At 39.6% G+C, this 15,980-nt stretch overlaps 1 protein-coding gene across 6 annotated transcripts in view; it reads right to left on the reverse strand.

Moving 5' to 3' along the window:
• LOC144055189 (endonuclease V-like) overlaps nt 1–15,980 on the reverse strand; it is a 73,774-nt gene that overhangs the window by 41,394 nt on the left and 16,400 nt on the right. For 5 of the 6 annotated variants that reach the window (XM_077570966.1, XM_077570970.1, XM_077570964.1 and 2 more), the window contains exons 5-7: nt 14,707–14,819; nt 8,463–8,531; nt 5,845–5,973 (exon numbers count right to left, since the gene is read on the reverse strand). In XM_077570966.1, coding sequence (XP_077427092.1) covers nt 5,845–5,973; nt 8,463–8,531; nt 14,707–14,819 — 311 coding nt within the window. The remainder of the gene's footprint in view (nt 1–5,844; nt 5,974–8,462; nt 8,532–14,706; nt 14,820–15,980) is intronic. The other variant, XM_077570965.1, reaches the window with a different exon arrangement.

The following is a 15,980-nucleotide window of genomic DNA, read 5'->3' on the forward strand; positions in this document are numbered from 1 at the left end:
AAACTTTTTAAAACTTCCACGCATCCCATCCTTTCTCATTAGTGCAAATATTCCGCCTCATATTTAAAGGTGTATTCAAGGATCTTTTTTCGCGTCTTCCGGATGAATCATATCAACAATTGGTTCTCGATCCACTCATTCAATCTGACATCATGACATCCTGCATGCTCGTTCCTAGCTGTGCATGCGTACTTTTTGTAGCATGTAGCCGGTGAGCTTCGGTTATTCATCGTTGTTGCTCCACCGATCCCACCGCATACTTTGAAAGTGGCTGAGACCCGTAAGAGGACGTCCGTCTATGAAGCGAGCCCGGCTGCAGAGACTGATGAAGATGAAGATGAGCCCTAACGTTCCTGACATTTGGGTAGGGGTTTCCCCCGGAGGAGCAGGAAAGCTGGAAGGATGATCTTCCGCATGTGCATTTTTCAGAAAGTGACAAACGGACGTTTGGCTTCTACTTTTTGAGAAAATCCTTGAATACACCTTTAACCATTAGCAGCTTGAGCTATGTGTAAAACCTAAATTACCGTACATTCTAATTAGGTGCTGAGCTAATTTAGCAGCCCAGACTTTTTAGCTCAGCAGTGAGTGTTCTGCTCTCCCAAATCAGAGATGTGCTTGCGGTGTTGATTCGATACCCGAGTTGGGGGACATCGCAAGAGTAAAAACACTCTATCCGCCACCCATCGTCAAAAAAACGTTTTGGGGCGCATCAAAACTGGTCATCTACTGTGCTGTGATTTGATTGAGGCATAGACAGATTTAGTGTTCCGAGAAAGTGTGTGGTAAATGTCAACACTCAATTCGCACACAAAGATTTGCCAATAAGAAAGAAAAAAGTTAGTATGTGTTGATTCAATGGAACAAACAATAAATTCTCATTACAGACTTTTTTTTTTTCTGAGGATCAGAGTATGAATTTAAAGTGAAACTGTATGGTGGAGAAGAAGAATTTGACCTTCATATGAACTGTAAGATATGCTTTTGAAAAATATTTATGACACAACGGATTGACGGTTATGAACCGTGCTGAATGTCAGCAATAGATTTCTCTTAACCTTTTTATTAGATTATGGTTTGTTAACAATGTTATTTAAAAATGCTGATTTTTTTTAAGCAATCCCCTCTGGCTTTCATTGCTTGGGACTGTGCTTCTTCTTCTTCTTCTTTCTTTAAATTTACCAATGACATTTATTTTCCAGCTTTATGGCAACATACGTATCTCAGCATTCACATACACAATCTCTGAAGGAATTTGATTTCTTGTTATGATTCGTCAACTAATAATGCTCAATAATAGCACAGCCACTTAACACAGCCATTCACCAAGTTAGGGTTGGGAACTAACAGGACCTAACATATTGAGCCAGTGTAATTGGTTTGCCAATTCTTGAACTATACATCACTTGTCTCAGTAAATTTGAAAAAAATAATCCTGGTGACGAACCACAATACTATTTCATATGTATTTCACTTTTTCTGCAAGATTGAATGCAAAGTGATAGAATGCAACAGAAACACAATGTTGTGGCATTGTTGTCACGGCATCGTTGCAAACACTTTATATAAGCAGGTATCAGACTGCAATGACGTCATCGCCACATTGCTCACAGCCCGGCAAGGGCATATATACTGTATATATACATGCATGGTGTCTGGGGACTGTTCCGAGAAGCCAAGAGAAATGTTGTGATTTATTCAACAGCATCATTGATTGCTATTTGTGAGATTATCATCTCATTTCATTTTAGCCTATTTCTGAGTATTCATACATTTTAATAGTAAGAGATGTTCTGTTTTGTTTTTATTCTTAAATCATCCACAGGCAACAGCAATGACACCACTCAACATATTTAAACTAATAAAAGTAAAAGAAGAAATGGTTGAGATAGATGAGCTATGATGGAAACATTGAGACATAATTTCATACAGAGTGTATTGAACTCAATTTAATAATATTTAATGCTAACAGGTTTTGGTCTATTAGGTTCCATGAGACAAAATTATTCCAGTGTTTTAAAACCACACAATCACATTAAATCACATAATTCTTTGACATATATCTTTTATATGACATGATTTTGAGTGGCCACAAAATTATCAACTCATGTGCAAGCGCCTTCTGATGTCTTATTCACAGTCTTTCACTGCTACAACCCAAAGGTTGGGAAGACAAAAACAGAAAACAAGAAATGACTTGTGATTATTGCGTGACCATCCTCCACTTCCGTTTACAGTACTTTCGCTTGGGCTTTATTGTGAGAAACATGAGACAGTGACAAGTGTTAGAATCTAAAGGTGTGGGAGCAATTCTGCTGCAGTGTGCATTCACCCATCAACCTTCACTGGAGGATCTCACCATGATGTCATTTTTCCTTTCATCTTTTCTTACTTCCAATCCCTCGTTGGGCTGAATGGAGCAAGGTTTTTTTAATTTATTTTTCAGTTGTGATATAAGCGGAAGAGACAGAAAGGTTCATTTGAGCTTCTATACAGAGTGATCAATTACCAGCTCTTACATAAGAATACAACATTTTAGTGATGCAGATGTAGTCAGAGACATCATTTATAACCAGAAAAATGCAAAGAAAAACTTCCAACTGTAGATTTTTTTTTCTGAGTGGAACACATGACCGATTTTAGATACCAGTCAGGTCTGACACAAAACACAAAGGCTTTCTGCAAAAAAATAAACAGATTTTCACCTTTAAACAGCCCAAAGTATACATCTGGGTCAACAAAAGAGTTGATTCAGGAGAAGATGAGAATGGAATGGCCCCAACCTGACCCTGAATCATGATTTGAATGCAAAAAAGGAAAAGGAAGACGCCCTGATCAGCAATCAGACACTTTCACAAGTAGAAGTGGCAAATGTTTCAAAGTCAAGATGAGCCACGATGGTGGACTCCTACAGCAAAAGTTGAATTATGCTGGAAAATAATAATTTAAAAAAAAATGCTCCAAAAAATGAGTTTAAGAATGTTACTACACCTACCACATTTAAGTACGGTTGGCGCATTTACAAAGTGTGGTTAACCACAGGACAAAACCACAGCACAAACAAAGTCTGTCACATCACAAGAAATCTGCAGCTGTTCAGTCCGAGCAACTGAGTGTGCACATTGCATACATACAAACGTTAAGTATTATTTACTAACACTTAAACCTATTTACCATGTTCATATGATTACCTTGTGGTTATACACTAAAAAACAGTGCTGCCATCCATTCTAACTTTTTTTCCATGTGCATTTGTGCTCTTTAATTCACCTGAAACCTGTTAAAAATCCCAAACCCTTCACCTAAACCGGATACTTCAGAGTCTCGCCAGTCATCAGGAGAGCAGAGGAAGGATCAAAGGAAAGAAAGATGAAACAAAGTCCAAAATCCAGCACCAACCACACACCACCAACAGTTACAAAACCAGTATCTTTCACCAACCTGCAGAAACATCTAAATTCCAACAGATTAGGGAGACCTCAAGAGACCAGATGAAAGACTAAAGGAATGATAGATAAAGAAGAGCGAGATCCTCAAACACCAGCCTCCACTGATTCAGCGACCAGTGGGAGAAGCAAATTCTGTTTGAATTTCAGTAGATGCTGGTGTGGTGGATCAAGCATGCATGAGAACCTCCACCAAAGAGGGGAGCCGTTGACCTCCATTTTGACGTGCGTATCTAAAATAACACCCACAAAACTTGTCAAAGGCGTTGTCAGTGATAAAGACAAGACAATGCTTGGGAAAAACACCCAGGTGACAAATGAAGCCTGACACAGGAGAAACAGTATTTGGGAGCAAGTGTAAAAAACAAAAAAACAAAAAGAGTCAGTAGTGTGGACAGAAGAATGTGCCCCTTTTTTTGTCTGCTGTCCACGTTCAAGTCGGCTGTTGCTGCTACGACCACTGCTAAAGACGCCTCCACTCCCCTCCCACCAGCGAAACAAATCACGATTACACTTTGATTAAATAAACACACATAAAGGCAAGGCAGGGATGAGTTAGCTGCTGCTGCTGATTTTAAAATGTGTGCGCATAAGAAATGTCATTGCAGTGAGGATACTCAAGTGTGGGAACACAGCACAGCCTAGTGGAAGCAAGTGGGGGGGAAAGGCAGGATGGAAGGATCAGCTCAGGTCAACCAAAACATGTTCTTGCCTCCTTCCAAAAAACGTGGGTGTTTTAATAAGACCTGATGCTGTCAATGCAATATCTTATTTGAGTGTTCGCATGAGGGCTGTAAAACTAACAGTAGTTCTCAATACTCACGTACCTTGTTAAGAGTCATCAGCAGCTGGAATATTTCCCGTAATACACAATGGAGATGAGTAATAGAGATGAGACCGTTCACAATGAAGCGTAATAATCTTAGTCACAACCTCAGGGCAACAATTAATGTCCTATCGTATATCTAATGTATTGTGTGACTGACATGAAACATTTGAATTTGGTGGTCATTAAAAACCGATAACAGAAGATTTTTTTTACTTTTTACTTGCTTCATTCTGTGATATTACATCGGTTGAATTTTAAAACAATACCTGCTCTTTCACCTTAATCTGACTTCCTCCATTGAAAAGCAATAGGAACGGTCGTAATCCGACAAACACATTAAATTACCCCCAAAAATTAGCCAAAGAAGACAGAAAACAAGAAAAGCACTAAAACGCTAATAGTACACCTCCTGGTAACACAGCAAGTGTCAACAAACTGTTCATTTGTCCCCTCAAATGACTGTTACAAAACATGATGGATTAGCAAGATTATTTTTGTGAGTTCAACAGCCTCAAAAAGTATAAAACGTAGATTCTAGATTTAGATTTAAATTTAGATTAGATTGTGCCATCATGGTCCCTGTTATTAGTTTTATAGGACCCTCTCCCCTGCATTATTTTTTCTTTGTCCTTTGCTACATTTAAATCCTCCCTGTTTTAGTTTGCCTTTTTTTTTTTTAACATAATAAACTACAAGGCTTGTGTCTACTGTGCCTGTTTTGTCCATCCAATTGGTTCCCTGTTTTCCCAAACTGCCCTATGTAGCAACTGGCCAAACAAATCTTTACAATAGCCGTTCTATTTGACCACTTATGACTCAAACATCTTCTAATTAGTAGATTAACACCTGGGTACTCCTGCAAGCCTCTGGCCAATAGTTTTCAGACTGGATTCGGGTTCGAATTTCCCGTCCTCTGTCATCTCATGTGACATCATGCACGCATTGTGTAGGTTACATGAGACGGGAGTGTGCAGTTTCATTTTTCGGCCCACACGTGGCAGTAGCGATTTGAAATTCAATTTTCTGCATTGGGCAGCTTTAAAGCTGTCTTGTGATGACTTTTGTCTATTTACGGGAGAGTACCGATACCTCATATCGGTATCAGGCCGATACTAGACTTTATTTCAAGGTATTGGTACTCACGACGACGACCGATAATAATATCGGCCACCCTCTTGTGGCTGATTTGCAATGAGGAACTAGAAAGAATAATAGGAAATTACCAATCATTTCATGCATTTTTAAGAAAAATGCCTTATTGGGACATATGTATAGATTTTCTTTAAAATTGTCTGAAATAGTTTTTATCTATCAAAAGTAATAGTGGGATCGGTACTTGGTATAGGTGTCGGTGACTACTCAAGGGTTGTGTACCGTTCACATACGGGTGGGGCCATTTAGCTGGTCCCCACAAGTTTAGACTTCTTTTTGAGGGTCATGACTTGATTTTAGAGTTTAGGTTTGAATTGGGTTATGGTTGAGGTTAGGCTAAGTAATGGGGGTAGGCAAACATTTTTGATGGTTGGGGTTAGGGGAAGGGACAAAGAACATGCGCATGTTCTTTGTTACCTGTCTGATTGGCTCCGGAACTCTGAACCGGCAGCAGGAGTGTGTGAGATGAACAGCTGTATCCAGAGTGATCTTGTGGCCGACTGACACATAGACTGGCTTGGTGCTCTTGTCTGAGCTACGAAGTGCCTGCATGAAGAGTTGAGAGGTTGTGAATGTGTAAAAAAAACAAAAAAACAAAAATAAAACTGCATTATCTCCTTGTCCTGTATTGTGACTGGGTTTTACACCCACCTGGTTGGCTAAACCGGATGGTCTGATATTTTGCCTTTTATGCACATTGTGTGAATTGCCTTCATTTGTTGATCCAATCAATGATGTCATTGACTGGATCCGTGAATTAAGTGATTACAAACACAGTGTTTCCCACAAACAAAACATGCAATTGGCACTTAATGTGACAACCTGTTTGCATAATGCCCTCAGTGCTTACAAAGATTTATAAAGTTGTCCATTAATACAAGAAAGAATATACAAAGGAGCATCTCACTTCACTTCATTTTGCCATGCAGGAATTACACCTAAAAAATGCTTTAATAATCTTTTAGTAATTCATAAAGAATGTATTAATATAATTTTGAAAATGTATTAACAAAATAATTTAGTACTTTAGGCATTTCTTCATGTGTTGAAAGCAGCTACATTGTTGCTAAAAATGAAGTTGTACTCGTCAAATGGTAAATGGAGCGCACTTAATATAGCACTTCGACATGGTCAAGTTTGAGGATGGAACCTACAACCATCGAGTTAGGGAGACAACCACTTTCTCAATGAGCCATGCTGTTAAATAGAAATATTACTCCATTTTGCAATTGGATTTTTTATGAGCCTGTGATCTTGACTGGTCTGTGTTTGGGTTGTTGTTTTTTTCAGTGGCTGTGTCCTGCACACACTGGTCCTTATTGAAAACAGCTTTTTAAGTGTAGGAGTAGAGGGGACACATGCCAGGTACAATTCCTCCATGGATGTATCCAGAGGCAAATACAGATATGAATACAAAGTGTTTAGAGAAAGATAGTCACTCACATACATATTATATCTACCTTATGATTTATACTGATGGTTTGAAGAATGCACAGGGTGAGGGTGTTTATTCTAGAATTTGGGGTTGGAATGTCAAAGTGTCTACCTAGATCATTTGTCAGTATACACAGCAGAATTGGGGGTGGTAATTATTAGTCAACAATTGGATGGAAGAGATAAGACCAGATAGGATGGTGATACATACAGATTCAATGTCTATGGTGGGGAATTTACACCCAAGGAACATAATCAGGGAGGACTTGTTCATTGAAATACAACATAGTTTGCTCAGGATTCACAAGGGTGGCATTAAGGTCCAATTTTGCTGGGTGCCAGCACACACAGGGCTGAAGGGAAATGAAGTGGCAGATGCTCTTGCAAAAAGAGCACTTGGAAAGAATATAACTGTTGCAGTACCATTGGGAAAAGGAGAGGGAGAAAGCACCATTAGTGGAAAAGGGTTAGACATATGGCAAAAAAAAAAGATGGGAAAGGGAAAAGAATGGAAGACAATATTAAAAAAATAAATAAATAATGTTGAGAGTAAATTACGAAGGAATTGTGTACTGTGGAAAGGTCACATTTGAGAGAGAGAGAGGCTGAAATGGAATGCGAGAGCAGCATAGCCTGAGTGGACGAGTGGTGGTATACTTTGGTCTGAAGGAGAAGGAGATATGTTCAGGTGTGTGAGGTAAGCTCTTTGTACATTTTTGAGGGCAACTAAGTTGAGAAGTAGGACATGAGTGAGTACAGTAGATCACGGTATGCACCTGAACACTGCTTGTAATACGCCAATTATTGAAAGAAGAAAAAGATTTTGATTTTGAAAAGTGACATTTATTTGCCGCACTTATTTACATTCGTTTCATAACACACAGCTCGGCAAGAGCAATTAAAATAATACAGATTAAAAAAAAAAAATGCTTTTACATCAGAACATCACTAAAACATAAAGAAGTAGAAGAAGAAAGAGTAGAAGAGAAGAAGAGAAGTAGTAGATTTTGATTTTTGAAAAAATACATTTATTTGCCGCTCTTATTTACATTCTTTTCCTAAACAAACAGGTCGGCAAGAGCAATTTCACAAATAGACAAAAAAATAAAATGCTTTCACAGCAGAACATCGCTAAAACACAACACCTAAGATGCCAGACTATTACCTAATCATTGCCCAATGCCATTGCCTTGTTGTTTCTAGTTTCTGGTTTAGTGTCGCCTGTTTGTCCTTGTTTAGTCCTTATTTCATTTTTTAAAATTTTGTTTGCTTAGCGCTCCGTCCATCCACATTGTGGATTTTTGGTTGATTCTGGGGGTTTATTTTCCCGCATTGCTGCTTTGAAGTTATTTTTACTCCAATAATTTAGCCTTGTTTTATCCCTAACCCTTAGTTGTGTACGTTGGGGTCTAATACTTGATAATATATGGCGTAAAACAGGTCGGTGATTGATGATTGACCCCCAAAAAATTGATCATGTAAGGTCTACTAACCGTGACAGCCAGGTTCATTTTGTTGCACATTAATTTTTACACTTGTAATCATCTACAGCGAGGGAGAGATTGTACGTCATTTTTAATTAGCACATCTTTCCTCTGTACCTTTCCAAGCACTTTGCCAGAGGTTGCTCTGAGTGGAAAGCTGTCTCCTCCTTTCTGCAGTGCTGATATCTATGAAGGCAAAGGAAATATACTGGACGTCATAATCAGAAATATAATAATTAAAACACACACACATCCACTGTAAATGTATTACTAGTTTGCTCTATTTATTATCTGGGTCCTTTTGGATATCTGGAGGTTTCAATGTCAACATCTCTTGCCTCTAAGAAGAGAAACTTGTGGTTAAAAGGCTGAATAATGCTACATTAAATCTGGTGAGGTTGGTTAATAGATATTATGACACCAAATTATCCATAGAAAAATATCTACATCTTCTCTGTACATCCTTAAAACCTTTGATATATTATGTACAATGTTGGTCATGGTTAATACACCTTTATACTGAAATTTACCTTACAGATAAATTACCTAAATCAAGGCATTAAGGGACATATTTTCCCATTTGCGACCATGTCAATTCCTTTCTTGCTTTTATTTGCGCACTTTCAAAGCACGGCAATTCTCCTGTCAAGGCCTCTGACAAAGCCACCATGGATAATTAGGAAATTTGTGCGTAACCACCAAAGAGCCGTGTTTTGGTAAAGTGTGAAATTAACACCGGAAGTTATCGCCGGTGACGTGTGTGCGGCTCATAAACAGGCTACTTTGAAGGACCTTGTGTTTTTGCATTTACGTTTTAATTAGAGCTGTCAAATGATTGATTTTTTTTTTTATCTGATTAATCACATCTTAGAATTTTGATTAATAATGATTAATCAAATAATTAAAAAGGCTTTTTAATCAACATTTTTTTGCCCACCAAATTTGAAGAGCACCTGTTACATTACCATCCGCTATCAAGCTAAACGGGTCATCTGTGGTCAAAATTAATAGTGTGATTAATTTGCGTTAATATATGATTAATGCGATAATTTTTTTGTGATTAATCAAAGAGGTGTATTCAGGGATTCTCTCAAGTAAAACCCATGCGTCCATTTTCACCAGCTCTCCTGCTCGTCCGGGGGAAACGCCTATCAAATATCAGGAACGTGTGGGCTCATCTTCATTTTCATCTTCATCAGTCTCTGCAGCCGGCCTCGCTTCATAGACGGATGTCCTCTTAAGTTTCTCAGGCATTTTCAAAGTATGTAGTGGGATCGGTGGAGCTACAACGATGATTGGCTGTATCCGAAGCTCACCGGCTACATGCTACAAACACTCGAAGTGCGCATGCGCAGCTAGCAATGAGCACACACTGCGTCATTATGTCAGATTGATTGACAGGATGAGAACCAATCCAAGATGATCCACCCGGAAGACGCAGCGACAAAAGATCCTTGAATACACCTTTAATGATTTAACTTTGACAGCACTCATTTTAATAAATCCAATTCAAGCAATTTAATCAGATGCCATTCTCATAAAGAAAGAGAAAATTGGCAAATTGAGAGTTGACCAGCAATGCACTTCACGTGTAGCACATCTGATAGTAACTATAACTCAATGGTCCATTATTACAACGACTATTGTTAGTGATCGGCACTTCAACTGCAAGTCCTAACAGCATGTGGATATGGTCCTCACAGGTGAAGAAAAAAGGTCCGCTGTCGCTGACCCTTTTTTGCATTAATGAATATGATATAAATTAATGTCGACATTCAGCTATCATCGTAATGTATTGCGACACATACACAGCCGTTGGGCAGTCAGTGAGCATACAAGGGGCAGGTGAGAGAATCGGCACAACCAAAAAAGTGTGCACCACAGCGTTTTTGTCTGACTGAAGCACACGGGAGAATATGGCACTAAAAACAATCAGTCAAATGTATTTCATCATGACAGAGGGAAATAAGAAAGCATTTCTGATTCTTGGACAGTTTTTCACGTTCAAAAGAATTGAAGAAACCATCTGGTTTAGTTGTCACGGTTACATAAGAGTGGCTACCTGTGTGCTGTTGCATAAAACATGACTTGTAGTTTTCAGTTATTCCTGCTGAATCATCTACACTGTTGACTGATCACACAAACCTGTTCATAAATTTCAAATGAAGTCCAAGACTCGACACTGAAATTAAGTGGTTAGCACTGAATAACAATACCTGGAGAAACCTAACCACAGATAGGAAATACAGATGTTTCTGAATCTTGATACTTTTGATGAATCTCCACAATAAAATAATAAAACCAGTACCAATGCAAGTGATTATAGCCTTCTAATTCAATGAGTAGTTGATTGTTTCAAGATTTTCTCTCACACAACTGAGAAGAAGTCAGATGTCATTATGCGGAAGGTGTACTGTGCATTATAGACCAGAACGATGAAGGGCACTTCCATAATGGATGCGGTGTCCAGTCTACTATGACTCATCAAAGCAATGAGACAACAAGGAGACAGGGAGGTTAAAAGGGGGCACAGATCTCTGCTGGATGCAGGTGAGGTTTGTTTGTTTTTGCCTACATGCTGTGCGGGGAGTGCAAGGCGAAACAAGTAAAGGGTCCATACTACAGCAGCAGACGTCACAAAGCCAGCAAGTCATCAATAACAGAATGGTTTGACTTTTAGCACTAGGTTAGTGGGGCAAGAGGGAAGGGAGGGATGGGGACGAGAGAGAAGGGCAGTGACGCACTAGAGGTCAAATCGGATGTGAAAAGATTTAAAGAAAATGGTTTTATTAGCAACACGTGCAGGACTGGAGTAAAACAGTATTGGCTTGAACAGTGCTCTCCTGGATACCATATTATTTTGTCCTTTTAATGCTTTGCAGTTTGTTTCATGGCTTTAATGTGTAGTTCATGCTGTTTCTGTGTTGATGTATTTCCTTGGACCAGGACTACCAGTCATTAGAGGTCACGTGTCACTGTGAGCTGCGGCATGTCTCATAAACACATCTACAGACGAGTAATAACTCTTTGTGACATGCTCTTGTGCTAGTTGTATTATTTGAGCTGGCTTTGTTTTAGCCCTCATAGCCTTTTTGAGAAAATGTATTTATTTTGTATTCTGCTTGACTCATGCTGTCATTCTACATGTATCCACCATCATCTACCATTCGAAGGAACAACACGTGTATATAAAACACACATTAGAATCTAAAAGACCAGCCATGTCTGTAAAGCAGTATATCTCACCATTGCTTTTCCAATTTAAGCCTGTACTTCAATGCTGCGACTAACAACAGAACTTGATCAAACCATATTTTGCAGTCCTGATCTCCTTAAAAACAATAAATTACCAAAACCAATAACCAAAATGTGTTCTTATGGATATTTTGAATGACGCACTGTTTCTTGAAACAGTTCTAATCAGATCTTGACTCTACTCACACTAGAAATAGTAAATCAAAACACATCCAGGTAAAATCCTTATCACACTCTGAATGCATTTTACAAAGTGGCTTTTGGCACCTAACTAACTCAATAGGCTCGTCTAATCGATAGGTTACACCATCCTCCCGGCAAAAGACAAGATCAGCCGTAAACGCAGGCACCCCAAAACAAACTAAATTTACAACCTTGGGCATTTACTTTCAGCTGCAACTATAATCATGGCCAAAGCAGAGGCAGAAATTATGCCTCTGGGAAGATGGATAGGTCAACAAAACAGACTTTGTTGCCAATGGGTTGTTATCGCCACCATTATTCCCAAAGTAAGCAATAAGGAGTAATAACTTTAACCTTCGACACAATGTTTTCCAAGAGTTCGCTTAAGTGTTGATGTCTGCCTTAAGTAATAGTGTGGACCCAAGCTATTCAAGGGGGATCAGTACCAGGCCGGCCAGAACATAGCAAAACTCCCAAAATCTATTGAAGAAACAGAGATATACCACCAACAAGTGTCTAATAATAATAATAATAATAATGATAATAATAATAATAATGCATTTTAGGCAATATATTATATTAAGGGCGGCACGGTGGCTGACTGGTTAGCACGTCCGCCTCCCAGTGCAAAGGACGTGAGATCGAGGAATCTGGATCGGGATCGGGCTTCGGCCTTCCTGGGTGGAGTTTGCATGTTCTCCTCGTGCTTGCGTGGGTTTTCTCCGGGTTCTCTGGTTTCCTCCCACATTCCAAAGACATGCATGGCAGGTTAATTGAACGCTCCAAACTGTCCATAGGTGTGATTGTGAGTATGGTTGTTCGTCTCTGTGTGCCCTGCGATTGGCTGGCAAACAGTTCAGGGTGTACCCCGCCTACTGCTGCGAAGTCAGCTGGGATAGGCTCCAGCGCCCCCCGCGACCCTTGTGAGGAAAAGCGGTTAGGAAAATGGATGGATGGATGGATATTATATTAAGTTAATGCAACAATAAAAAGCGGAATCAAAGAAATACATTTGGGGGGAAATGAAAAGAGCAGAGCAAAAAGTGATTGTGATTTGAAATGGGTTGAAAGTCTATGTTTCTGAGTTGGAGTGTTCGTGAGTTGCAGAGATCGGCTGAATGCTGTGCTCCCCAAGGTGGCGAGACTGGCAGAGGGAACAGACAGGTAAATATGCCCCCCCCCCAATGAGAACCTAAGCGGTGTTCTGTTACTGAACTTCTGTGCTTGTCATGGATTGCCCATAACGAACACCATGTTTTTGTTCAAGCATAACTGTGTCAGCACCATACATGTGGGTGTTATTATTATTATTAATATTTTAATTTTTTTTTTTTTTTTTTACAAATGACTGACCCATCTTAATTGTTGAGAATGGCTTGCTCTCTGTGATGATGCAATGTTAATGTTTGAATAAGCATGCCATTGATGAGCTCAGACAAGTGGTATAGAAGATAAATGGATGGATGGATGGATGGACAACAAGATTTGGATCCTTTGGTTGAGTACCCAAATGCTGAATATAGTGTTCAATTTCTGTCTTACATCATATTTTTACTATAAGAGATGAAACCTTCCACATGTGTCACACTAATAGGAATACAAATAATGTTATTCAAATATTTAAGTGTATGAATACACTCATTGCACGGAACCTATAATGATGGAGTTCTGGAAAGTTCTGGGGGGGAAAACAGTATATGTGCATGCTTGCAGTCTACTATCCATGTCGAATGCATTATTAGTCAGCTCACTGGCCTCATTCAGCAGACGCCACATAATTTCTTCCAAATCCAACAACTACATTATTGCTTCTTCTTATCTTTTAGATGCCTGCATAAGATGGTTGCTTATTGGACGAATTGATCCGTCTGGACCCTCAGCATGTCATTGGGGCTCAATTTGCATATTTATGAAATCCAATTTAATTTTTCCCACGTTGCTACACACACCCCTCCAGAGGTTTTGCTTTAGTTTTGCTGTAAACCTCAAATTAAAAGATGTAGATCAAACTACAGTTTCCAGGTATTTACATCTGCATCTAATACACAATTTACAGTATATAAAACCAATGAGCATTTTCAAATGTGGGTTGATTCTGAATTAATACTACATTTATACTAGTTATATAGAAGAAGAAAGTAACTGTTGATATCCTAACAGCTGTAAACAGAGATCAATGAAAACAGCTTCAGTAGAAGACATTGTGAGAGCTGTGAAGAAAGACATCAGCAAACAGACTACAAACTACCGTTCACATTAGACTTGATAATCAAATATACAATAATGCACCAGTACATTCATTTGCTTGACCATGAGTCAGTTGGGAGAATACTTTGAAGACATCCTCAATTCACTGATATGCCTTCCTTTGGGGAAGCAGAGTCTGGGGACTCTGAGTTTGGCTCTCCTGTCTCTGGGCTTGAAGTCACATAGGTGGTTAAAAATCTCCTTGGTGGCTAAAAAGCTCCTTAGTGGGGTAGATGAAATCCGCCCAGAATTCCGAAAGGCTCTGGACTGGCAATAGGCCCCGGGGACGGCGCAAGACACACTGGAGAAATCATGTCTCTTGGCCAACCTGGTAACACTTTGGGATCCCCCTGCAGGAGCTAGACGAAGTGGCTAGGGAGAAGGGTGTCCGAGCTTTCCTTCTAAAGCTGCTGCCCCCGCGACCCGACCCCGGATAAGTAGAAGAAAATAGATGCATGAATGGATGGATGGATGGACGGTTGGTGTGAGCTTCTTATTGCCAATGCCAATAAAAGACAGAGAAAAAATACTCACAAATGCAATAGAGAATCAGACAGAATGGATAGCTGCCCAAATTTCTCCCACACAAGTTTTGTCGGGCACTCAATTACAATTTGCTGCATCAGGGTATGGAAAGAAACCAGTGTAAATTTAAAAAATAAATATGAGAGTTTACCTGAGACTGGTGTTCTTCATTTTTGTTGACACCCTGGACCTGGAGCAGGTTCTTGGCAACACCCACACACGGCAGCCCTGACAGCACTCCAAGGTGACATGCCAGTCCAAATTCTACATGATCCACATAGAACAGCAATGCAAAAAAAATGTCATCAATGTATGATGAGAACAATATTAACTCTTTGACTGCCAGACGTTTTCAGAAACGGGATGTCACCAGTGCCAGCCAATTTAAGCATTTTGACTGATCTTTCAAGGTCCACAGAAAATGTTGTGTTTGGACTATGGAAACACACATACTACCAAATGAAATATTGAACTCTCATCTTTCATCAGAAAAAAAGTTTGTTTCTACCTTATTCCGTTCTTCAGTAATCAACAATAGAAAACAATAGAAAATGGTTAGTTTCACCAAAATGCTCTGTTTTGAAACAAAAAGCGGAGAAAAAGAGCTTTTTGTGAAACGATGTTATTTCATGCACTCTAGTGAATTCTACACTTCTTTTTGTCCATGAATGATGCCACAAACACCTAAATAGTGCTTTACTTCTGTAAAACACTATCACCAACAATGAAAAAGTGTTTTTAGGTTGCAAAATACGTTTATTTCCATTCAACAGTGTAACAATTTGACAAAACAATTTGACAAAATAATTTCTTAAACTATTTACAAATGTGTGCAACTGTGGTACTATTTACAATTATGTGGATGTTTCAAATACAGTTTTTCTTTTTGTAACGCTCCCATGCGTGCAAGGAGACGCAGCAGGATTTGCACAACAGATTAGTTTTACTTGCGATGGCTCCTTTCGCGTGCAGATGTTACACTTTCTTGACGGCCTTTTTTTCCGGGGAATAGCAAGTAGCAGACTGTACCCACTACTCCGATGAATATGCATTGGACTCGGGGCACTCTTCGTCGTCCGATTGAACGTCCGCCTGAGCGTGCTCGGTTGTGCTCCGCGTTTTCCGGTGTTAGCATCGCTAGCCCGTGAACGTTTATGACGTCGTCATAGCCGCCGCGTCAGCGCTTCCAACTTCGGCGTCAATCTTGGAGTCACCATCATCATCATCGATGATGATCATCGTCGTCATCAATGTGCTCTTTAGCGTTGGTTGATGCTTTTCGTCTTTGAAAAAAACTGCTCGAGCATGAGCTGCTTGCAACCGGTCGCCATGTTCTCTTCCCTTCCCCAGCCATTGTCCCCTCTAGCTCCGCCTCACGTCTTCTACTGACGCCTACCCAATCTTGTCAAAAGAGAGTCATTGCTG

This window comes from Vanacampus margaritifer, chromosome 7 (assembly GCF_051991255.1).
Source record: "Vanacampus margaritifer isolate UIUO_Vmar chromosome 7, RoL_Vmar_1.0, whole genome shotgun sequence".
NCBI classification, from domain to species: domain Eukaryota; kingdom Metazoa; phylum Chordata; class Actinopteri; order Syngnathiformes; family Syngnathidae; genus Vanacampus; species Vanacampus margaritifer.